This window comes from Oncorhynchus nerka, linkage group LG20, assembly GCF_034236695.1.
Source record: "Oncorhynchus nerka isolate Pitt River linkage group LG20, Oner_Uvic_2.0, whole genome shotgun sequence".
NCBI lineage: Eukaryota > Metazoa > Chordata > Actinopteri > Salmoniformes > Salmonidae > Oncorhynchus > Oncorhynchus nerka.
The window spans coordinates 48,177,926-48,198,674 of record NC_088415.1 but is presented as its reverse complement, the minus strand read 5'-3'; the positions used below and the strand labels follow the sequence as shown (position 1 = coordinate 48,198,674).

Sequence of the window (20,749 nt, the reverse complement as noted above, 5' to 3'; positions counted from 1 at the left end):
GGATATTGAGTTTGCTCAGTGGTGTGGAACATTGAGCAGAGGGAAATGTTATTTTATCTGCTCCAAACATCTGGTTTGTCTCAAGAGGGACAATACAGTCTGAGGAGAGAAAATGCTATATTTAAATATGAGGAGGCTTGTATATGAATGGTGCTACAAAAGCCATGAATACAAATTGGCACATTTTGGAGGGAGTGAGAGCGAGAAAGAGGGTGTTTAAGGCTGGTGGGAGGGAGGACACTGGGAGCAAGGGAGAAGGGGCAGAGGGATAGAAAGGTTTAGGAGATGTGGAATAGGGGATAAAGAAGGGAAGCGGGAGAGATGAATGAAAGGGAAGAGAGAAGGCACCTCTGTACCTTTTGGGAGCGCTTATCTGTTACACACACACCTTTTAAAACCCAGTGTGTGTGTGTGTGTGTGTGTGTGTGCCATTTATATAATTCAGGTGACTGCATACGGTCTAAGGTGAATAGCACTAATTTCCAGAATCAGTAGTGTCAATGCCAGGCTGAAACAAAAAGCCTGCACAACCTTTGCCTCTCCCAGAACTGTAGTTGCCCTTCTCATTTTGAAATATCCTTGCCTAAAGCTATATCTGTATTCTATACCATTGGTTCCCAACAAGGGGTACTAGGACCCCTAGGGGTACTTGAAAAGACTGAAATGCACATGAGAAGGTACTTAAGGGGTAGTCCGGGCAGAGAAAAAACAAGTCAGGCTGGACTCCAGGAAGACCAGCAGTCATCATGGCATCAGGAAATGGGGATCTCAATAATGAATAATTCATTAATTTAATTATTGGGTTCCCCATTTGCTGATGCCATGATGACTGCTAGTCTTCCTGGGGTCCAGTCTGACTGTATCCCATGCTATTGGATCTGTGTGGCTCAGGGTTCGATTCCTGCTGGGGCCACATTTATACAGAAAAAGTATGCACTCACTTTGGATGAAAGCATCTTCTAAATGGCATTTGGTCTGTCTTTTTAAACTTTTTAACACCATGTTTATTTATGTTACACCTTATTATACCTAAGTGTTGTGTCCTTGTAACCACAGTGAGTTTGTGTCGTGGCTGATGGAGAGTGGAGAGATCAGCACGCCAGACGAGGGGGTCAACTTGGGTCAAGCTCTGCTGGAGAACGGAATCATCCACCATGGTGAGAGGACAGACTCTGTCCTTCATACCATTCTGTCATTCTTTCTGGCTTAACCCCCCTCTCACTTTTTCTCTCTGGCTCTCTTTGTCTTCCTCGTTCTCTCTCTGTCTCTCTGTCTCTTCTCTTGTTCTATATATGTTTCTCTCTAATCCTCCCACTCTCTTTTATTCTCTTCTTCTCTCTTTCCATATGCCTCATTATTTGCACTTCATGGGTGTATTTGTTTATATTATATTTTCAGTCTCACACTTCTGTCAGTCTCATTTGATATTATTGATTTATTATTTACTCCCCTCCTGTCTTGTCTCCATATTTCATTTATGTTTGTTTAACCAGGTAGGCCAGTTGAGACAAGTTCTCATTTACAACTGCGACCTGGCCAAGATAAAGCAAAGCAGTTGGGACAAAAACAACAACAGAGTTACACATAAACAAATGTACAGTCAATAACACAATAGAAAAATGTATGTACAGTGTGTGCAGATGTAGTAAGATTAGGGAGGTAAGGCAATAAATAGGCCATAATGCTAAATTGTAATTATTTTGCCAGTAACAGTGGTGTGTTAATGTGCAGATGATGATGTGCAAGTAGAGATACTGGGGTGCAAAAAAATAAGTAACATGGGGATGAGGTAGTTTACAGATGGGCTGTGTACAGGTGCAGTGATCTGTAAGCTGCTCTGACAGCTGACGTTTAAAGTTAGTGAGATCTAAGTCTCCAGCTTCAGTGATTTTTGCAGTTCGTTCCAGTCATTGGCAGCAGAGAACTGGAAGGAGATGTTTTGACGAATTGGCTTTGGGGATGATCAGTGAGATGTACCTGCTGGAGCGCGTGCTACGGGTGGGTGCTGCTATGGTGACCAGTGAGCTGAGATAAGGCAGAGCTTTACCTAGCAAGGACTTATAGATGACCTGGAGCCAGTGGGTTTGGCGACGAGTATTAAGTGAGGGCCAGCCAACGAGAGCGTACAGGTCGCAGTGGTGGGTAGTATATGGGGCTTTGGTGATAAAACAGATGGCACTGTGATAGCAACTTGGATGCAGTCTGAGTAGTGTTTGAGGCTATTTTGTAAATTACTTCTCCGAAGTCAAGGATCGATAGGATAGTCAGTTTTACGAGGGTATGTTTAGCAGCATGAGTGAAGGATGCATTGTTGCGAAATAGGAAGCCAATTCTAGATTTAATTTTGGATTGGAGATGCTTAATGTGCGTCTGAAAGGAGAGTTTACAGTCTAACAAGACACTTAGTTATTTGTAGTTGTCCACATATTCTAAGTCCGAACCGTCCAGAGTAGTGATGCTAGTCAGACGGGCCGGTGTGGGCAGTAATCGGTTGAAGAGCATGCACTTAGTTTTACTTTCATTTAAGAGCAGTTGGAGGCCACGGAAGGAGTGTTGTATGGCATTGACACTCGTCTGGAGGTTAGTTAACAGTGTCCAAAGAAGGGCCAGATGTATACTGAAGGGTGTCATCTGCGTAGAGGTGGATCAGAGAATCACCAGCAGCAAGAGCAACATCATTGATGTATACAGAGAAAAGAGTCGGCCTGAGAATTGAACCCTGTGGCACCCCCATAGAGCCTGCCAGAGGTCCGGACAGCAGACCCTCTGATTTGACACACTGAACTCTGTTGGAGAAGTAGTTTGTGAACCAGGCGAGGCAGTCATTTGAGAAACCAAGGCTATCGAGTCTGCCGATAAGAATGCAGTGCTTGACAGAGTCGAAAGCCTTTGTCAGGTCAATGAAGACGGCTGCACAGTACTGTCTTTTATCGATGGCGGTTATGATATCGTTTATCGGACTTTGAGCGTGGCTGAGGTGCACCCATGACCAGCTCGGAAACCAGATTGCATAGTGGAGAAGGTACGGTGGGATTCGAAATGGTCAGTCATCTGTTAACTTGGCTTTCGAGTACTTTAGAAAGGCAGGGCAGGATGGATATAGGTCTGTAACAGTTTGGGTCTAGAGTGTCTCTCCCTTTGAAGAGGGGGATGACCACATCAGCTTTCCAATCTTTAGGTAACTCAGATGACATGAAGGAGAGGTTGAACAGGCTTTGCAACAAGGGGTTGCAAAAATTTCGGCAGATAATTTTAGAAAGAGAGTCCATATTGTCTAGCATAGCTGATTCGTAGGGGTCCAGATTTTGCAGCACTTTCAGAACATCAGCTATATCGATTTGGGTAAAAGAGAAGGGGGGGCTTGGGCAAGTTGCTGCTGGAGGTGCAGAGTTGTTGGCTGGGGTAGTGGAAGCCAGGTGGAAAACATGGCCAGCTGTAGAAAAATGCTTATTGAATTTCTCAATTATCATAGATATATCGGTGCTGACAGTGTTTCCTAGCCTCAGTGTAGTGGGCTGCTGGGAGGAAGTGCTCTTATTCTCCATGGACTTTACAGTGTCCTGAAACTTTTTGGAATTAGTGCTAAAGGATGCAAATTTCTGTTTGAAAAAGCTAGGAAAGCAAAGGCTAACTGACTGTGTGTATTGGTTCCTAACTTCCCTGAAAAGTTGCATATCGCGGGGGCTATTCGATGCTAATGCAGAACGCCACAGGATGTTTTTGTGCTGGTCAAGGGCAGTCAGGTCTGGAGGGAACCAAGGGCAATATCTGTTCTTAGTTCTACATTTTTTGAAAGGGGTATGCTTATTTAAGATGGTGAGGAAATGACTTTTAAAGAACGACCAGGCATCCTCGACTGATGGGATGAGGTCAATATCCTTCCAGCATACCCAGGCCAGGTCGATTAGAAAGGCCTGCTCGCTGAAGTGTTTTAGGCAGCATTTGACATAAATGAGGGCTGGTCGTTTGACCGCGGACCCAATACGGACGCAGGCAATGAGGCAGTGATTGCTGAGATCCTGGTTGAAGACAGCAGAAGTGTATGTAGAGGGAAAGTTGGTCAGGATGATATCTATGAGGGTGCCCATGTTTACGGATTTAGGGTTGTACCTGGTAGGTTCCTTGATAATTTGTGTGAGATTGAGGGCATCTAGCTTAGATTGTAGGACTGCCGGGGTGCTAAACATGTCCCAGTTTAGGTCACCTAACAGTACGAACTCTGAAGATAGATGAGCAATCAATTCACATATGGTGTCCAGGGCTGAGGGGGGTCTATAACAAGCGGCAACAGTGAGAGACTTATTGGATTTTTAAAAGTAGAAGCTCGAACTGTTTGGGCACAGACCTGGATAGTAAGACGGGACTCTGCAGGCTCTCTCTGCTGTAGATTGCAACTCCTCCCCCTATGGCAGTTCTATCTTAACGGAAAATGTTGTAGTTGGGGATGAAAATTTCAGAATTTTTGGTGGCCTTCCTAAGCCATGATTCAGACACGGCTAGGACATCAGGGTTGGCGGAGTATGCTAAAAGCAGTGAAGAAAACAAACTTAGGGAGGAGGCTTCTGATGTTAACATGCATGAAATCAAGGCTTTTACGGTTACAGAAGTCAATAAATGATAGCGCTTGGGGAATAGGTGTAGTACTGGGGGCTACAGGGCCTGGGTTAACATCACCAGAGGATCAGAGGAGGAGTAGGAAGGGTACGGCAAAGGCTATGAGAACTGGTCGTCAAGTGCATTGGGAACAGAGAATAAAAAGAGCAGATTTCTGGGCGTGGTAGAATAGATTCAGGGCATAATGTACAGACAAGGGTATGGTAGGATGTGAGTACAGTGGATGTAAACCTAGGCATTGAGTGACGATGAGAGAGGTTGCATCTCTGGAGGCACCAGTTAAGCCAGGTGAGGTCTCCGCTTGAGTGGGGGGTGGGACAAAGGCATGTTGAGCAGGACTGTGGGTTCTACAGTGAAGTAAAACAATAAGAACTTTCTGAAACAGCAATAGACAAGGCATATTCACATTAGAGACGGTCACAAAGCAGTCACAGGTGTTGATCGGGAGAGCTCCGACAATAACGGGTAAATGTGATGGATGGGCAGAGAGGGTCAGTCCGGTACACACAGGACCTGAGTTCAAGGCTGCGGCTGACAGATAAACACATTTATGTACCGTGTTAGTGAACAGTCCAGCAGGCATCAGCTGTGTAGCCGAGTGATCACAGGGTCCAATGAGCAGCAATAGGTGAGTCAGGGAGCCGTTCGGTAGTCACAACTATTGTATTGTAGCCGAGAGTTAGCTGGTATACTTTGACGGCTAGCCGGGAGATGGGCCTAGCTCGAGGCTAGCTCAAGGCTAACTGGTGCTTGCTTCGGGACAGAGGTGTCAGCCAACAATAGCCACTCGGTTGCAGCTAGCTAGCTGCGATGATCCGGTGTAATGGTCCAGAGCTTGCAGCAGGAATCCGGTGATGTGGTAGAGAAATGCAGTCCGATATGCGCTGGGTTTATATAGCGCTTTGCAGACTGGCAGGTATTGATCTAGCTAAAGCTGGATGGTGTCCGAGCTCAAGGTCAAGACCGCTAGCAGTGGCTAACAATGAATACTAGCTAGTAGCTAGTTAGCTGGCTAACTTCTGATGGAGGTTCCAGTGTCTATCCAATGAGGGATGGTAGGAAAAAGAAAGAAATAAGAAATATTTTTCATAAATAGTTACAAAACCATTTCCCCAGGTTTATACCAGCAGACTTAGTAACTTAGTTACAGGTTTACCGATATAAATGATGCATTGATAACAGAACACACACACACACACACAATGTATTTGGCGCTGACAGTGAATCACTTGGGGCCTGCCTGCATCTAACGCAATAACAGACCTAAGCTATGAGAGAAACCAAAACCGAGAAACCTGCATATTTCTTGACACTGCCTACAGTGGCCCAGTAGGCTCAAAGGCAACACTGACTGGATTGGGGGGGGGGGGTGTTGTGGGATAGGACATGGGGACAGTGATGGCTTTACCTCTGGGGTATAGGGCTGCCACTCATTAGGCACTGATCTCAAGGGGAGCACAGGTGACTGAGAATGAGATTCAGGGTGACAGCAGAGAGTGGCAGGGAAAGAAGGCAGGGGAGAGAGACCTACTTTGTTATGGGGAGCTCAATTTGTGTGTGTCCAGTCATCAGCATCTCAAAACCAATTTCCCTGTGTTTTCCCCTTTCGACTTTTCATTTATGATTTGAGAGCTCTCAATGGGTCTCCCTTTGCACTGGCTCAATGGATGTTCTGAAAGCGTTAGTCTATACACAGCAGCAACCCTACTGGTTCAATGATTAGTGATGAATGTTTAACTAATGAACCAATCAGTTGTTGAACCCTCTCTCTCGCTCCCCCTTTCTCTCGCTCTCCCTCTCTCTCTCCATCTCGCTCTCTCTTCCCCATCTCTATCACTCTCTTCCGATCTCTCTCTTCTTGCTCTTTCCGTCTCGCTCTCTTTCCATCTCGCGCTCTTTTCGTCTTGCGCTCTTTTCATCTTGCTCTCTTTTCATCTCACACTCTCTCGCTCCCCCTCCCCCTCTTGTGCACTCTCTCGCTCCCCCTTCCTCCCCCCTCTTGTGCGCTCTCTCGCTCCCCCCCTCTTGCTCTATCTCTATTCCCGTCTCGGATCTTGCGCAATTGGTGGCTGACTAAATACTTTTTTGCCCCACTGTATATAAATAAATGGTGGGACCAACAGCGTTAATAATAGTAGTAGTGGACATGGGATTACCATTAACAACAACTACACTAACAATATTAATCAGAACAACAATGCATTAAAGCAATGGTAGTAGACCGGTGTCAACGTGACTGAGAAGACACATGGTATGAAAGACGAAACAAAATGGGAAATAATATTGACATTACACTTTTCACTGGCTGTCCCTCAGGTTGTGGCAGGAGGATACATATTTGGCTGCCAAAACTGCACATTTTGGCTTTGCACCCAATGAATATTAGATTTTTTTCTTAATCTTTTATAGTTTCATATTCTTTTGATTGAATTATAATTTTTTGAAATAAATATTCTCTTAGGTCTGAATATGTGTCACAGTGTAATAGGAAATGCAGCTCTGTCTCTACCTCTCCCCTGGAGCAGAGTGAGCGCCGCCTGTCCTCTCTGGACAGCCAGGTTTGTCTGTGACGACCGGTTTCTATAGCCAGACTGTGCTCACTGAGTCTGTACCTAGTCAATGTTTTTCTCAGTTTTCTATCAGTCACAGTGGTCAGATAGTCTGCCACCAACTACTGTCTGTTTAGAGCCAAATAGCATTGAAGTTTACTTTGTCTTTTTTGTGGTGTCTTTCCAATAGGTGATATATTTTTCTTTTTGTTTTATGATGATTTGGGCCAGATTTTCTGAGTGCTGTCCTGAGGCTCTATGGGGTTGGTTTGGGTTGGTGAACTGAGCCTCAGAACCAGCTGGCTGAGGGGACTCTTCTCTTGTTTCATCTCTTGACATTGTAGAGCTGTGTGATGAAATGTTTTGGTCGCTTGTTTTTAGATGGTTTTAACATTTGATGGTTCTTTTTTCTTTTCGAATGAGGGGGTATTGGCCCAATTCTGCTCTACATGCGTTATTTTGAGTTTTTCTTTGCACTTGCAATACAGTCTTGCAAAAATCTGCATGCAGTATTTCAATTGGATGTTTGTCCCATTTGGTAAATTCATTATTAGAGATTGGATCCCATACTTCACTGCCATATAGAGCAATTGGTTCTATAACCGATTGGAAAATTGAGCCAGATTGGAATTTCGATTATATAATGTTCCTTTTAATGGCATAGAATGCTCATTCACAACCATGTGAAAAACCATGTGAAAGCTACCTGAGTTGCTGATATTTAATCCTAGATATGGTGTGTTCTAATAGAACTGTGTCCAAATAGAATTTATATTTGTCAGCCTAATTTCCAGACCTTTTTTGGAATATCATTATATTTGTTTTTTTTAGGTTAAAGGTCAGAGCCCAGGTCTGACAGAACCTGTGAAGACGATCTAGGTGCTGCTGTAACCCCTCTTTAGTGGGAGACAGCAGCACCAGGTCATCTGCGTACAGCAGACACTTGATTTCAGTGCTTTGTAGGGTGATACCAGGTGCTTCCGATTCTTCTAATGTTTTTGCCAATTCATTAATGTAGATGTTAAATAGTGTTGGACTTAATGGGCAGCCCTGTTTCACTCCATGTCCCTGAGAGAAGAATTCTGTTTGCTTGTTGCCAATTTTAACCACACATTTTTTTTTGTGTATATTGATTTAATAACATACGTTTTCCCTCCAATACCACTTTCTATTAGTTTATAAAAAAGACCTTCGTGCCAAATTGAACCAAATGCTTTTTTGATATCTAGAAAACATGAGTAGATTTTGCCTTTGTTTTGGTTTACTTGTTTGTCAATTAGTGTGGAGGGTGTAAATGTGGTCTGTTGTACGATCATTTTTTAGAAATCCAATCTGGCTTCTGCTCAGAACGTTGTGTTCATCAAGGAAATTATGTAGTCTGCTATTTATAACACAGCAGAGAATTTTCCCCTAGTTGCTGTAACACACATTCCTCTAATTATTTGGGTCAAATTTGTCTCCATTTTTATAGATTGGTGTGATCAATCTCCAAATATCGGGGAAAATACCTGCAGTGAGGGTAATGTTGAAGAGTTTTGAGTATAGCCAATTTAAATTTAAAATACCATCAGCAACACAGGCCTTATTGGGTTTGAGAGTGCATTGTTTTTCCAATAATTCTTCTTCTGTTATTGGGGTATCCACACGATTCTGATAGTCTTTGACTACTGATTCAAGCATTTTTCTTGAATATATTGTTTTGTTCTGGGCTTTTTCCTATATTGCTGTAGAGGTTTGCAAAGTGATTTCTCCACATATCCCCATTTTGGATTGCCAATTCCTCATGATGAGGTTTGTTTAATTTATTCCAATTCCTCTAGAAATGGTTTGATTATATGGATTCCTCAATTACATCCAGCTGTTTTCTAATGTGCTGTTCTTTTTTGTTCTCAGGGTGTGTTTGTATTGCTTCAGTGTTTCCCCATATTGAAGGTGTATGTTTGTTCTCAGGGTGTGTTTGTATTGCTTCAGTGTTTCCCCATATTGAAGGTGTATGTTTGTTCTCAGGGTGTGTTTGTATTCCTTCAGTGTTTCCCCATATTGAAGGTGTATGTTTGTTATCAGGGTGTGTTTGTATTGCTTCAGTGTTTCCCCATATTGAAGGTGTATGTTTGTTATCAGGGTGTGTTTGTATTGCTTCAGTGTTTCCCCATATTGAAGGTGTATGTTTGTTATCAGGGTGTGTGTATTGCTTCAGTGTTTACCCATATTGAAGGTGTATGTTTGTTATCAGGGTGTGTTTGTATTGCTTCAGTGTTTCCCCATATTGAAGGTGTATGTTTGTTCTCAGGGTGTGTGTATTGCTTCAGTGTTTACCCATATTGAAGGTGTATGTTTGTTATCAGGGTGTGTTTGTATTGCTTCAGTGTTTCCCCATATTGAAGGTGTATGTTTGTTCTCAGGGTGTGTTTGTATTGCTTCAGTGTTTCCCCATATTGAAGGTGTATGTTTGTTCTCAGGGTGTGTTTGTATTGCTTCAGTGTTTCCCCATATTGAAGGTGTATGTTTGTTCTCAGGGTGTGTTTGTATTGCTTCAGTGTTTCCCCATATTGAAGGTGTATGTTTGTTCTCAGGGTATGTTTGTATTGCTTCAGTGTTTCCCCATATTGAAGGTGTATGTTTGTTCTCAGGGTGTGTTTGTATTGCTTCAGTGTTTCCCCATATTGAAGGCATACATTTTTGTTGGTTGGTTCTCTGTGTTTCTGAATAGATATTTTTCTCAATTACTTAGATTATCAAACCATTTTTCATTATCTGTTATTTCTGGTTTGCTCTTATGCTTCTTTAGATTAGCCAAGGAGGCTAATTTGTCAAATATAAAGTTTATGTTCCAAATGGCCAAATGTACACCTTCGTTGCTGTAGAAGGATGTTAAGGATAAAAAGTTGTCCAGAAGAGATTGTATTTTTTGGCTACTAATTGCTTTTTGGCAGATGTCTGTACTGTTTGCACTCCATCTATAGGCCTGTTTAGTACCATGTCATTTATTGGGCTGTGATGCTTCATGGTTGGGTTCCACTCTTCTCAGATACACTGTGATTTCACTGTGGTCTGAGAGAGGTGTTGGGGGGGTTACTGTGCAGGCTCTGAGAGACTCTGGGTTTAGGTCGGTGAGGAAGTAGTCTACAGTGCTGCTGCCAAGGGATGAGCTGTAGGTGTACCTACCAAAAGAGCCCCCTCTCAGCCTACCATTGACTATGTACAGACCCAGTGTTCGACAGAGCTTCACGAGCTGTACTCCGGTTTTGTTTTTCACTTTGTCATAGTTGTTTCTGTGGGGGTATTTGGGGAGGGAAAGGTTGTTACTTCCTGGTAGGTGTTTATCTCCATGACTGTTAATAGTGTCTTGTTCTTCTGCTGTTCTAGCATTCAGGTCTCCACAGACCAGTATGTTGCCTTGCGCCTGAAAGTGACTAATTTCCCCCTCTAGAATGGAGAAACTCTCTTCATTGAAGTAGGGTGACTCTGAGGGGGGAATGTATGTGGCACAGAGAAATATGTTTTTTATCTGGCAAGATAGCCTCCTTGTTGATTTTTAACCAGATGAAGAATTCTCCTGTTTTGATCAATTCGATTGATTTAATTAGTTCAGATTTATACCATATTAGCCTTCCCCCTGAGTCTCTGCCCTGTCTGATTCATTTTAATTTAGTGGATGGTATGATGATCTCCCTATAACCTAGTGGACAGCCAGTGGAAACATCACCTCTGCACCATGTTTCCTGTAGTACTACAATATCAACATCATCGATTTCTTTCAGGAAGTCTGGGTTTCTGCTCTTTAGTCCAAAAGCAGAGGACTTCAATCCTTGTAAATTCCAACATGTAATGTAAAAATGTACCTTCAAAATGAGACAAACACTCACAATCAAACAATAACTATTAAAATAGGATTTTTCAATTAAAGAGAACTCTTATGATTTGTTTATCAGTTAAGATATTATTTGTGTCATGACACTTGGGTGGATGGAGTGTGAGGATGGTGGAGTTCTTGTGCTCATCTTACCATGACCCTCGGCCTATCACATGTGAGCATAGTAGACTCTGCATTTGTTTAATGTCACTCATTTGGTTGGTGGGGGCTGGGCCAGTTGCTCCTCTCACAGCCTGTGTGTAGCTCTACCTGCTGGGCTGGGGCTTCTCCAAGTGTGGGTCTGCGGTGGGGCGCAGGGGGGTGGGAGGCCTCGCCTGGGTGGCTCTGAAGCTGGGCTAGGGTGGTCTGTGCTGTGCTGGCTGTGGTGGGCATTGAGGTTGGTGGTGCTGTGGTCGTGGCTGGGGGGTCCAGGGTGCTGGTCCGGGTTTTGTCTCGGTGAACTCAGAGGGGTGGAGATTTGCTCCTCTGTTCCTGGGTGGCGAGGTCGGGCTGCGGTTTAAAGCGATGTCCTTGAGTCTTGGCAAGGATGGGGAATGTCTCTCTGTACAGGTGAACATGGTCATAGAGACAGTCCAGATCGAGGGTGGGATTTAGATTTAGATGCACTATTGTAAAGTGGCTGCTCCACTGGATGTCATAAGGTGAATGCACCAATTTGTAAGTCGCTCTGGATAAGAGCGTCTGCTAAATGACTTAAATGTAAATGTGTACAATAGGTCGCAGGGCACAGTCCCGGGAGAGGCTGGCGTTTATTCTTTGGATTGTGGCAGGGTGGAAGTCCTTCCTCTGTAGAAGGGTTGACAGCGCGATTCTTGAGTTGGGAAAGATTGCGGAGGCCTTCTCGATCACTCCTCGTAGTGAAGTCGACACCCTCTTCTGCTGAGCACGCAGGTCGTTGCTTCCGGTGTGTATGGTTATGTGGCTTGGCGACCCGAGATGGGCCTTATCAAGCAGCTCCATGGCACTCTGCGTTGTTGGACACCACACCTTTCTCGTTTTGTGTTTAGGGAAAAATGTATTCTCCTGAACTAACTTCCCATTTGAGTCCATCAACATGACGATGTCAGCAAATATTTCTTCAGGACTGGAGGGGGCAGAGGGGGGGCTGGTGGGTGTTGGAGCTGGGGTGTGGCTGGTCTGTGCCGGTGCCACTGTCAGTGGGAGGCTGTTCTGTGGGTTGGGGAGGAGGGGTGCAGCAGGCAGGTCTGGGGAAGCCTGGCTGGTTGAGCTGGGCTCCTCTGCTGTGTGAGGGCAGGTCATAGAGTGGTCTAGCTGCTCCTGGAGCCTGTCATTCTGTTCTTTCTCTCCTGCAGCTCCTCTCTTAGTGTGGTCAGATTATTATTACTGCTCTGCCTGTCTTTTTGGAGCTCTCTCACCTCCTTTGTTAGATCAGCCAGCTCTCTCTTGAGTCCGTCTCTCTCTTGCTGAACCTCTTTCAGCTGTGTTGCAAGGCTGCTGTCCTGCTCTGTCCGCACCTTGGTTAGGAGCTCCTCTAAGGTGTGGTTGTCTGGTTGCTGTTGGCTCACGCTCTCCCTGAGCAGGACCACCTCCCCCTCCAGTCTGGTGAACTCATCCCTCATGGCAGCCATGGTGTTGAGGAGGACCACCTCCCCCTCCAGTCTGGTGAACTCATCCCTCATGGCAGCCATGGTGGTGAGGAGGACCACCTCCTCCTCCAGTCTGGTGAACTCATCCCTCATGGCAGCCATGGTGGTGAGGAGGACCACCTCCCCCTCCAGTCTGGTGAACTCATCCCTCATGGCAGCCATGGTGGTGAGGAGGACCACCTCCCCCTCCAGTCTGGTGAACTCATCCCTCATGGCAGCCATGGTGGTGAGGAGGACCACCTCCCCCTCCAGTCTGGTGAACTCATCCCTCATGGCAGCCATGGTGGTGAGGAGGACCACCTCCCCCTCCAGTCTGGTGAACTCATCCCTCATGGCAGCCATGGTGGTGAGGAGGGCCTGAGCCTGCTCTGCACTGAGGGGGTCGCTCTCCTGGGGTGTGTCCTCCACTATGGTGGGAAGAGAGGTGCTGGATGTGCCTTTTTGGGTGGGGAGAGTAGGGGTGAGGGTGGTGCTGGTGGAGTTTGTCTTGTGGGAGGGCATGTCACTGGTGGTGTCCTTCTCTCTCTCTGCTCTCTCCTTAATGGTCTGAAAGTCTGTTTCAAACAGCCTAATGTTACCTTGTACCATGACAGTCCCAGTCTTGTAGAGGTTGATTGTTATCATGGTGCTGTCAGGGTCGTCTGTCTCGATTTTCAGCTTCCACCCATTACAGATTCCCTCTGTCTTTATGGATGGGTAGTGAGAGCAGACTGCTGAGCTCCATGCATTTGGCTGGTCAGTGAGGAAGATGAGATTACTCACGTCACCGTTTTTGTAGAGGTCTGCGAAAAGGGTTTCTGGCTTCCCCTTTAGTAGTTTCTGTTTAAAAGCTTTCCTCGGTGTGTCATTTTTGGCCTCTTTAGGATAGAGAATGGATTCAGCGCTGAGGGGGAGTGGGCACATGGTGCCTGTGGGCTCTGCTGCTGCTGCTCTGTCCTGCTGCCCAGTTGCCATAGCAACCAGTTTGTCTGTCTGTTGCTAGCTAGCGCTAATTTAGCTCAAAAAACATTTTAAAAAAAGAGTGACTAATCCTCACACACAAAAAAACAGAAGATATGTTTAAAGTTAGTCCGTGCTCCTTTCTGGTTTACTCACTCAGTTTTGTCTTTTGATGTAGTTGTATTAACTCCCCTTGCTAGGTTTGTTCCTGCTTGTTTATTCTGGCTAGCTTGTTAGTCTGCTGGCTAGGTCTTTGATGTGTAGCCAGCTAGCTAGCTAGAGTCAAAACTTCTTACCTTGAGGCGCAAAGTTATTTTTTTCCTATTCTGATTGAATAGAGTTGTTGTTCATCACTTCTGGTCTGGAATTCTTTCTTGATTATAGTATCTCATTCTAAAAACCAAAAAATATGAAATATATCAGGAGCTCATGTTAAGCATGTCTCTTTCTCTCTCTTTCTCTCTCTTTCTCTCTCTTGACATTTAAGTGTCAGACAAGCACCAGTTCAAGAACGAGCCGGTGTTTTACCGTTTCCGCTACGATGACGGCACCTACAAGGCCAGGAGCGAGATGGAGGACATCATGTCAAAGGTATCTATCTGTGTTGGTATCAATTCCATTTCAATTCAGTCAAATTGAATTGTCTGAATTTAAATCGAATTGACCCCAACCCTGTTAATATATCAAGATGAAAAACAGCAGGAGTTCTTGTTTTGCACCAAAGCCATAAATAAACAGGCATCTGAAAAGTAGTTGTGGGATGTTGGACTTGGGGAGGGCAAGAGCTGTTACGAGATCAGCGCTTTAAGTGATGTCTGAACACATCTGACTGACTCATGTTTTGTTGCGCAAACGATCACTTCCACCAGGTGTCTTTAGCCAACATCCTACAGCACTGCTTCTGCTTTTGAACACTCAAGGGGAATCCTGACTTCTTCTTAAGTCAAATGTTCACTAAGTCATGCAGTGATGTCAATAGGAGACCAGGTCAAATTTGACTTAAGTTGAAGTTAGAATTTGCCCCTGATTTTGAGGGTTGCCTGCTGAGGATGCAGTGACTCAAAACTTGTTCTCTCTCTACTTCTTGTAGGGCGTGAGGCTTTACTGTCGTCTGCACAGCCTGTATACCCCTGTCGCCAAGTAGGTATCCCTCCTCCTCCCCTCCTACTCTTCCCCCATTTCTTCCTCCTCCCCTTTCCACCTCCGCCTCCCCCTACACCTCTTTCTCTGCCTACTCTCTGTTTCTTCCTTCTCCTCATCTCTCTTCTTCCCCCTGTCCATCTTGTCCCTCTTCCTTCTTCCACGCACACACACACACACACACACACACACACTGCTTCGGTCCTACCGCCGCCTCTCCCTCTTGCTCTGGGGCATTGATTGGTGTTGCCAGGGTGTCTGTCTCATACTTAACAGAATGGGTTTGGGAAAATATCACACTGATAGAAATATGTTGGTCACCCTGTCATAATGTAACAATGTTGGACCCATTTGGTATTTACAATGCAGTTTAGTGAAAACTAATCTGCCAGTTCAGAATGCCAACCGTTGACTGGCAAGGTACAAGGTTTTAAGAACACAGATTTTGGTTTTCTAAAATGTTTAGTGTGACGACTGACCACAACCCCGAGGTTGTATGGTCGTATAGAGGGTGCTACACTGTCGTTTAACATTACATTTGGGTCAATTTGTCATCGTTCACATAGTGCCTTGCAGAAACACCCTGTACTTAGTCACCACAGTGAGATTTATGAGCAAACACACTGTCGGCGTTTTCCGCCCGTCACGTGACAACCAACCAACCACATCCTTTCAGTGCTTCCTGAATCACTTATTTCTTTTTCTTACAATAATGGCCTAGTTTAGATGGTAGGACTTGCCCCTAACTACCAAAACCGGCCTTCGAGTTGAAAAATAAATTCTCTCATTGAATGGCATGCTTTGAGCACTACCGAAAAGTGCTATTTGCAATGAATGAATGACAGACATTTTATTTTTGTGTCAAATCGGCAATTGGCAACCCATCCCTTTGGGGATTAATTGACACATAAACAGACATTATAATTCACTATGGTAATTAAATGATCATTAATCTTCCGGCTTTCTCTGCATTGCGCATCGCATAAAGAGAAAAAATATATATATTTTATTTTATTTATTCATTTAACCTTTATTTAACTAGGTAAGTGAGTTAAGAACAAATTCTTATTTACAATGACGGCCTACACCGGCCAAACCCGGACGACTCTGGGCCAATCACGGCCGGTTGTGATACAGCCTGGATTCGAACCAGGGTGTCTGTAGTGACACCTCTAGCATTGAGAGGCAGTGCCTTAGACCCCAGCACCACCAGTAAATAAGGTTATCCAAACAATAACTACAACCCTAGAGCAGTAAAAATAATATCCATGCATATATATACACACACACAGACCTCAAAAAAAAAAATCTGAAAATCCTCAGGGTTTCGCCTGCCAAATAAGTTCTGTTATACTTGCAGACATCATTCAAACAGTGTTTTCTATCCAAATCTAATAATAATATACATATCTTAGCTTCTGGGCCTGAATAGCAGGCAGTTTACTTTGGACATGCTATTCATCCGGACGTGAAGATACTGCCCCCTATCCCAAAGAAGTTAACAAGAGATTTGTGGAGTGGTTGATACACTTAGGTTGGAGTCATTAAAACTAGTTTATGTAAACTTCTGACTTAAACTGTATTTGAATAGATTACCGGGCATATACAAACAGTTGAAACCGTTATTCAGTACAATGCATCGTATTTAAGCCAATGCTATTTGTGATACAATTTTCTGGTTGTCCCCCCTTGGCCTTCCCATATAAAAAAATCCTAGAACCCTATCTTGGAAGTGTGATTATTTGTGTGCACCTGATTTGCTTGAATGGGTGTTTTATGAAACCATATCCTTACTCGCCCATCTCCTTTTCACTTACAGGGATAGAGACTACCATTTAAAAACCTTCAAGTCTGTGTTGCCTGCCAGCAAACTTGTGGACTGGCTCTTGTCACAGGTACAGTGCACACACACACACACACACACACACACACACGCTCCCCACTGTGTCAACGAGGTGAAAACAACAAGTAAACAGGTGACACTCTTAATTGTGACTGCTTCATTCTGTTTCCAAGGGTGATTGTTCCACACGTGAGGAAGCGGTGACAATGGGGGTCGGACTGTGCAACAACGGCTTCATGCACCATGGTCAGTACAACACATACCAACGTCATGTGTTATAACTGACTGGAGGATATACACCAGGGATATTGCAGTACATTTTTCATCAGGCTCATGTTCCCCTGAGCAGATAGTCAGAGGGCCATAACATAATTTCATATAATTAATTTATGACAACACACGTTGCACTTCACTGGGGAATATACTGTACACACCATGCTAAGTGTTTCTCTGAGCAGGATATTTTTTCCAGAGAACATAATATACCTCTTGTTATACGATTCGGTTATCAATGATGGTATAATCAAAACATAACGTTTGACATTCACAATTTCTTCCTCATAGGTGTCAATTGTCATACACGTTCGGTTGTTTTCTTATAAACAATTAACACCTGGTATTGCATTGTCATATTTCTGTTTCATACTGTAACTGGCATTAGAAAGGTTTCCTATTCACATTGGAACGAATCCATACTTCCACTTTAGGCAAATTTTCACTTAATCATGCATGGATGTCAATGGGAGACTTCCACGTAAATTGGAGTTAAGTGCAAATTCGGGATTTGCCCCATTTATGACAGTCAGTAAATGTAGAAGGTCGTCCCACATCCATACATTTGAGTCAAGTCAGACGACCATAGACCACAGTCAGATATACACTGAACGCTCATGGTCTACGTCATAGCATTGAACCATTGAGAGTCTTTTAAAGGCCTTCCCAGAGCCCAAACATATCCCATAGCCTGGTCTGATTTAACTAGGCTAGACATTCCTGTTCTTGGTAGCTATTTCCTCGGGATGTCGAACACACTCAAACCAGCATAATATACAACATGTCCCGTGACGGACGGAGGCGACCGGAGGCGGGTGGGCGGACGGTCAAACGGATGGACGGACGGACGGAGGCGGGCGGACAGTTTCCGGTCACCTTGCCATGATTAAAAGCAGTGGTTCGCGAGAATGCTGCCATCAATCCACGGGTTTTGGTTGGGGAAGGTTTTAAGTCACCGTGGGTACAAAATCACCAATGCACTTGCTAATAAACTCGCTCACTGAATCAGTGTATAAATCAATGTTGTTGTTCGATGCTATCCGGAACATATCTCAGTCCACGTGATCGAAGCAATTTTGAAGCGTGGAATCAGACCAGCGTTGAACAGACCCGAGCATGGACGTTTCCTGTTTTAGTTTCTGTCTATAGGCTGGGAGCAACAAAATGGAATCGTGGTCAGATTTGCTGAAATGAGGGCGAGGGAGGGCTTTGTATGCATTGCGGGAATTAGAGTAGCAATGATTCAGAATTTTGCCAGCCCGGGTCGCGCAGGATACAAACAGCACTGGATTGAAATCATCAACATGTATTGATAACATCTTTACTAATGCTGCAGAAATGTGCTTAAAAGCAGTATCCAGATTAATCGTATGTAGTGATCACAATATAGTAACCATCTAGGAAAACCAAAGTTCCAAAGGCTGGGCCTAATATAGTTTATAAGAGGTCATACAATAAGTTTGGCAGGGATTCATATGTTGATGTAAAAAATATTTGTTGGTCCGTGGTGTATAATGAGGAGCAACCAGACACTGCACTTGACACATTTATTAAATTGCTTATCCCAGTTACTAGTAAGCATGCAGACATTAAGAAAATGACTGTAAAAACTGTTAAATCCCTGTGGATTGATGAGGAATCGAAAAATGGAATGGTTGAAAGGGATGAGGCAAAAGGAATGGCAAGTAAAGTCTGGCTGCACAAACGATTGGATAACGTACTGCAAATTGAGAAATCATGTGACTAAACTAAATAAAAAGAAGACTACACTATGAAATTTAGATACATTACATAAGGAATGATAGTAAAAAGCTTTGGAGCACCTTCAATGACATTTGGGGACAATAGGTCAACTGAGCTCCAACATTCATTGAACCAGGTGGCTCATTCTTTACAAAACCAACTGATATTGCTACAACTTAAATAATTTTTTCATTGGCAAGATTAGCGAATTTAGGCTTGACATGCCAGCAACACATGCTTACACTACACATTCAAGTATATCTGACCAAATTATGAAAGACAAGACATGTCATTTTGAATTTGTCTATCAACAATGACAAGCCACCAGGGTCTGACAACTTGGATGGAAAATTACTGAGGACAATGGCGGAAAATATTGCCACTCATATTTGCCATATCCTAAATATATCTTAAATGTCTGTCAGCTCAGACACCCATTCAGACACCCATGCATACCCCACAAGACACACCACCAGAGGTCTCTTCACAGTCCCCAAGTCCAGAACAGACTATGGGAGGTGCACAGTACTACATGTAGCCATGACTACATGGAACTCTATTCCACATCAGGTAACTGATGCAAGCAGTAGAATTTAAAAAAAAAAAACAGATAAAAATACACCTTATAGAACAGCGGGGACTGTGAAGCAACACAAGCATAGGCACAGACACATGCATACACATACATTATAACATGCGCACTATACACACACGTGCACATGGATTTTGTGTTGTCGATATGTGGTAGTGGAGTATGAGCCTGAGGGCACATACCTGGTGTGTTGTGAATTTTGTAATGAATATATTGGAATGTTTTCTAAATTGTATAACTACCTTAATTTTGCCGGACCCCAGGAAGAGTAGCTGGTGCCTTGGGGATCCATAATAAATACAAATACAACCTAGGGAACAGGGTGACGTTCCTTTTCAGACACAGACTCCGGTTAAAGATGTATTCAAGTGAACCACATTTATCTTCAGTTCAACTCTTTGTCACAGTTCTGGAGAAGACTGAGTTCAAAGACGAGTCGCAGTTCTTTCGTTTCTACGCCGACGAGGAGATGGAGGGTACCAACTCCAAGAGCAAGCAGCTGCAGCGCAACGACTTTAAGCTCATCGAGAACATCCTGGTCAAGTCCCTAGTGGTGAGTGTAATTACGGTGGTTCCTCCTTTAAAAGTTGCGAGCTTACGCTGCAGTATTTAGAGGTAACTCGTGGTTTAGTATGGTATCCTGCCACTTCATTGCTCCAGACCACCACAAGGGGGAGTTAGAGTACTGATTATGCTTTTGTGTCCTACTGTGTCTAACTGACAATGAATGGGTGACTTAAACCTAATTAGAAACTGATAATTGTGCACGACTTCAGTATTACTTACTAAAACTGTTACACTAAGGTTTTTATTATTTTATTTGTTAGGATTATTTTGCTCTTACTGTATTACTGTAGGCCACTCGTTGTACAGCGCCTGAGTGGCGCAATGGGCTATAAGACAGCATAGCAGTGCAAGCTGTGTTGCTACGGATGCTGGTTCAATACCTGTGCTGGCCTTGAATGGGAGACCCATGAGATGGTTTTTGTTTTTTCTCCCCCTAAAATCAGAAATAAATCATTCAGAATAACAAACTGGCTTAATTTACACATTAGTAACAATGGCTCACCCCATGTTCAAGAATGGCCTTTTTCTCGCTCGTTTTACATTATTTGAAAACAAAATCCTCTTCAAAATATTTAAGGGGCATTGCACTAATAATGGCGCTGACTAGGGAAATGTTCCCGCTGTTCTGTTCTTAGTATCAGTCTGCACGTTCAAACTAAAACAATGTAACTAATAGCATCTTTATGCTTTCATTAATAAAATAATGATAAAAATACTCTTTCAATATGCCGATGTTTATTTAGTTATGGATCCATTCCCCGTTGGGGAATTGAACCCCGGTCTTCCGCGTGCCTTGCCCGCATGACATAGGGATTCTTAAGCTAAATAGCCCAGTACTGTACTGCCGACCGTCACCTTGTGCAGCGCCATATTTTCCATTCCATCCTAATGGAAACCCAGAGGCTTTTTAGTGTTTTCTTGGAATAGAGAAACCATTATATTAATCAAATGAAATAAGCAAGTACCAGTCGAAAGTTTGAACACACCTACTCATTCCAGGATTTGTCT

At 43.8% G+C, this 20,749-nt stretch overlaps 1 protein-coding gene across 2 annotated transcripts in view; it reads left to right on the top strand.

Moving 5' to 3' along the window:
- LOC115102584 (phosphatidylinositol 3,4,5-trisphosphate-dependent Rac exchanger 1 protein-like) overlaps positions 1-20,749 on the top strand; it is a 139,119-nt gene that overhangs the window by 64,956 nt on the left and 53,414 nt on the right. For both annotated transcript variants that reach the window (XM_029622685.2, XM_065005553.1), the window contains exons 11-16: positions 1,057-1,157; positions 14,071-14,174; positions 14,674-14,723; positions 16,543-16,618; positions 16,740-16,812; positions 19,582-19,727. In XM_029622685.2, coding sequence (XP_029478545.1) covers positions 1,057-1,157; positions 14,071-14,174; positions 14,674-14,723; positions 16,543-16,618; positions 16,740-16,812; positions 19,582-19,727 — 550 coding nt within the window. The remainder of the gene's footprint in view (positions 1-1,056; positions 1,158-14,070; positions 14,175-14,673; positions 14,724-16,542; positions 16,619-16,739; positions 16,813-19,581; positions 19,728-20,749) is intronic.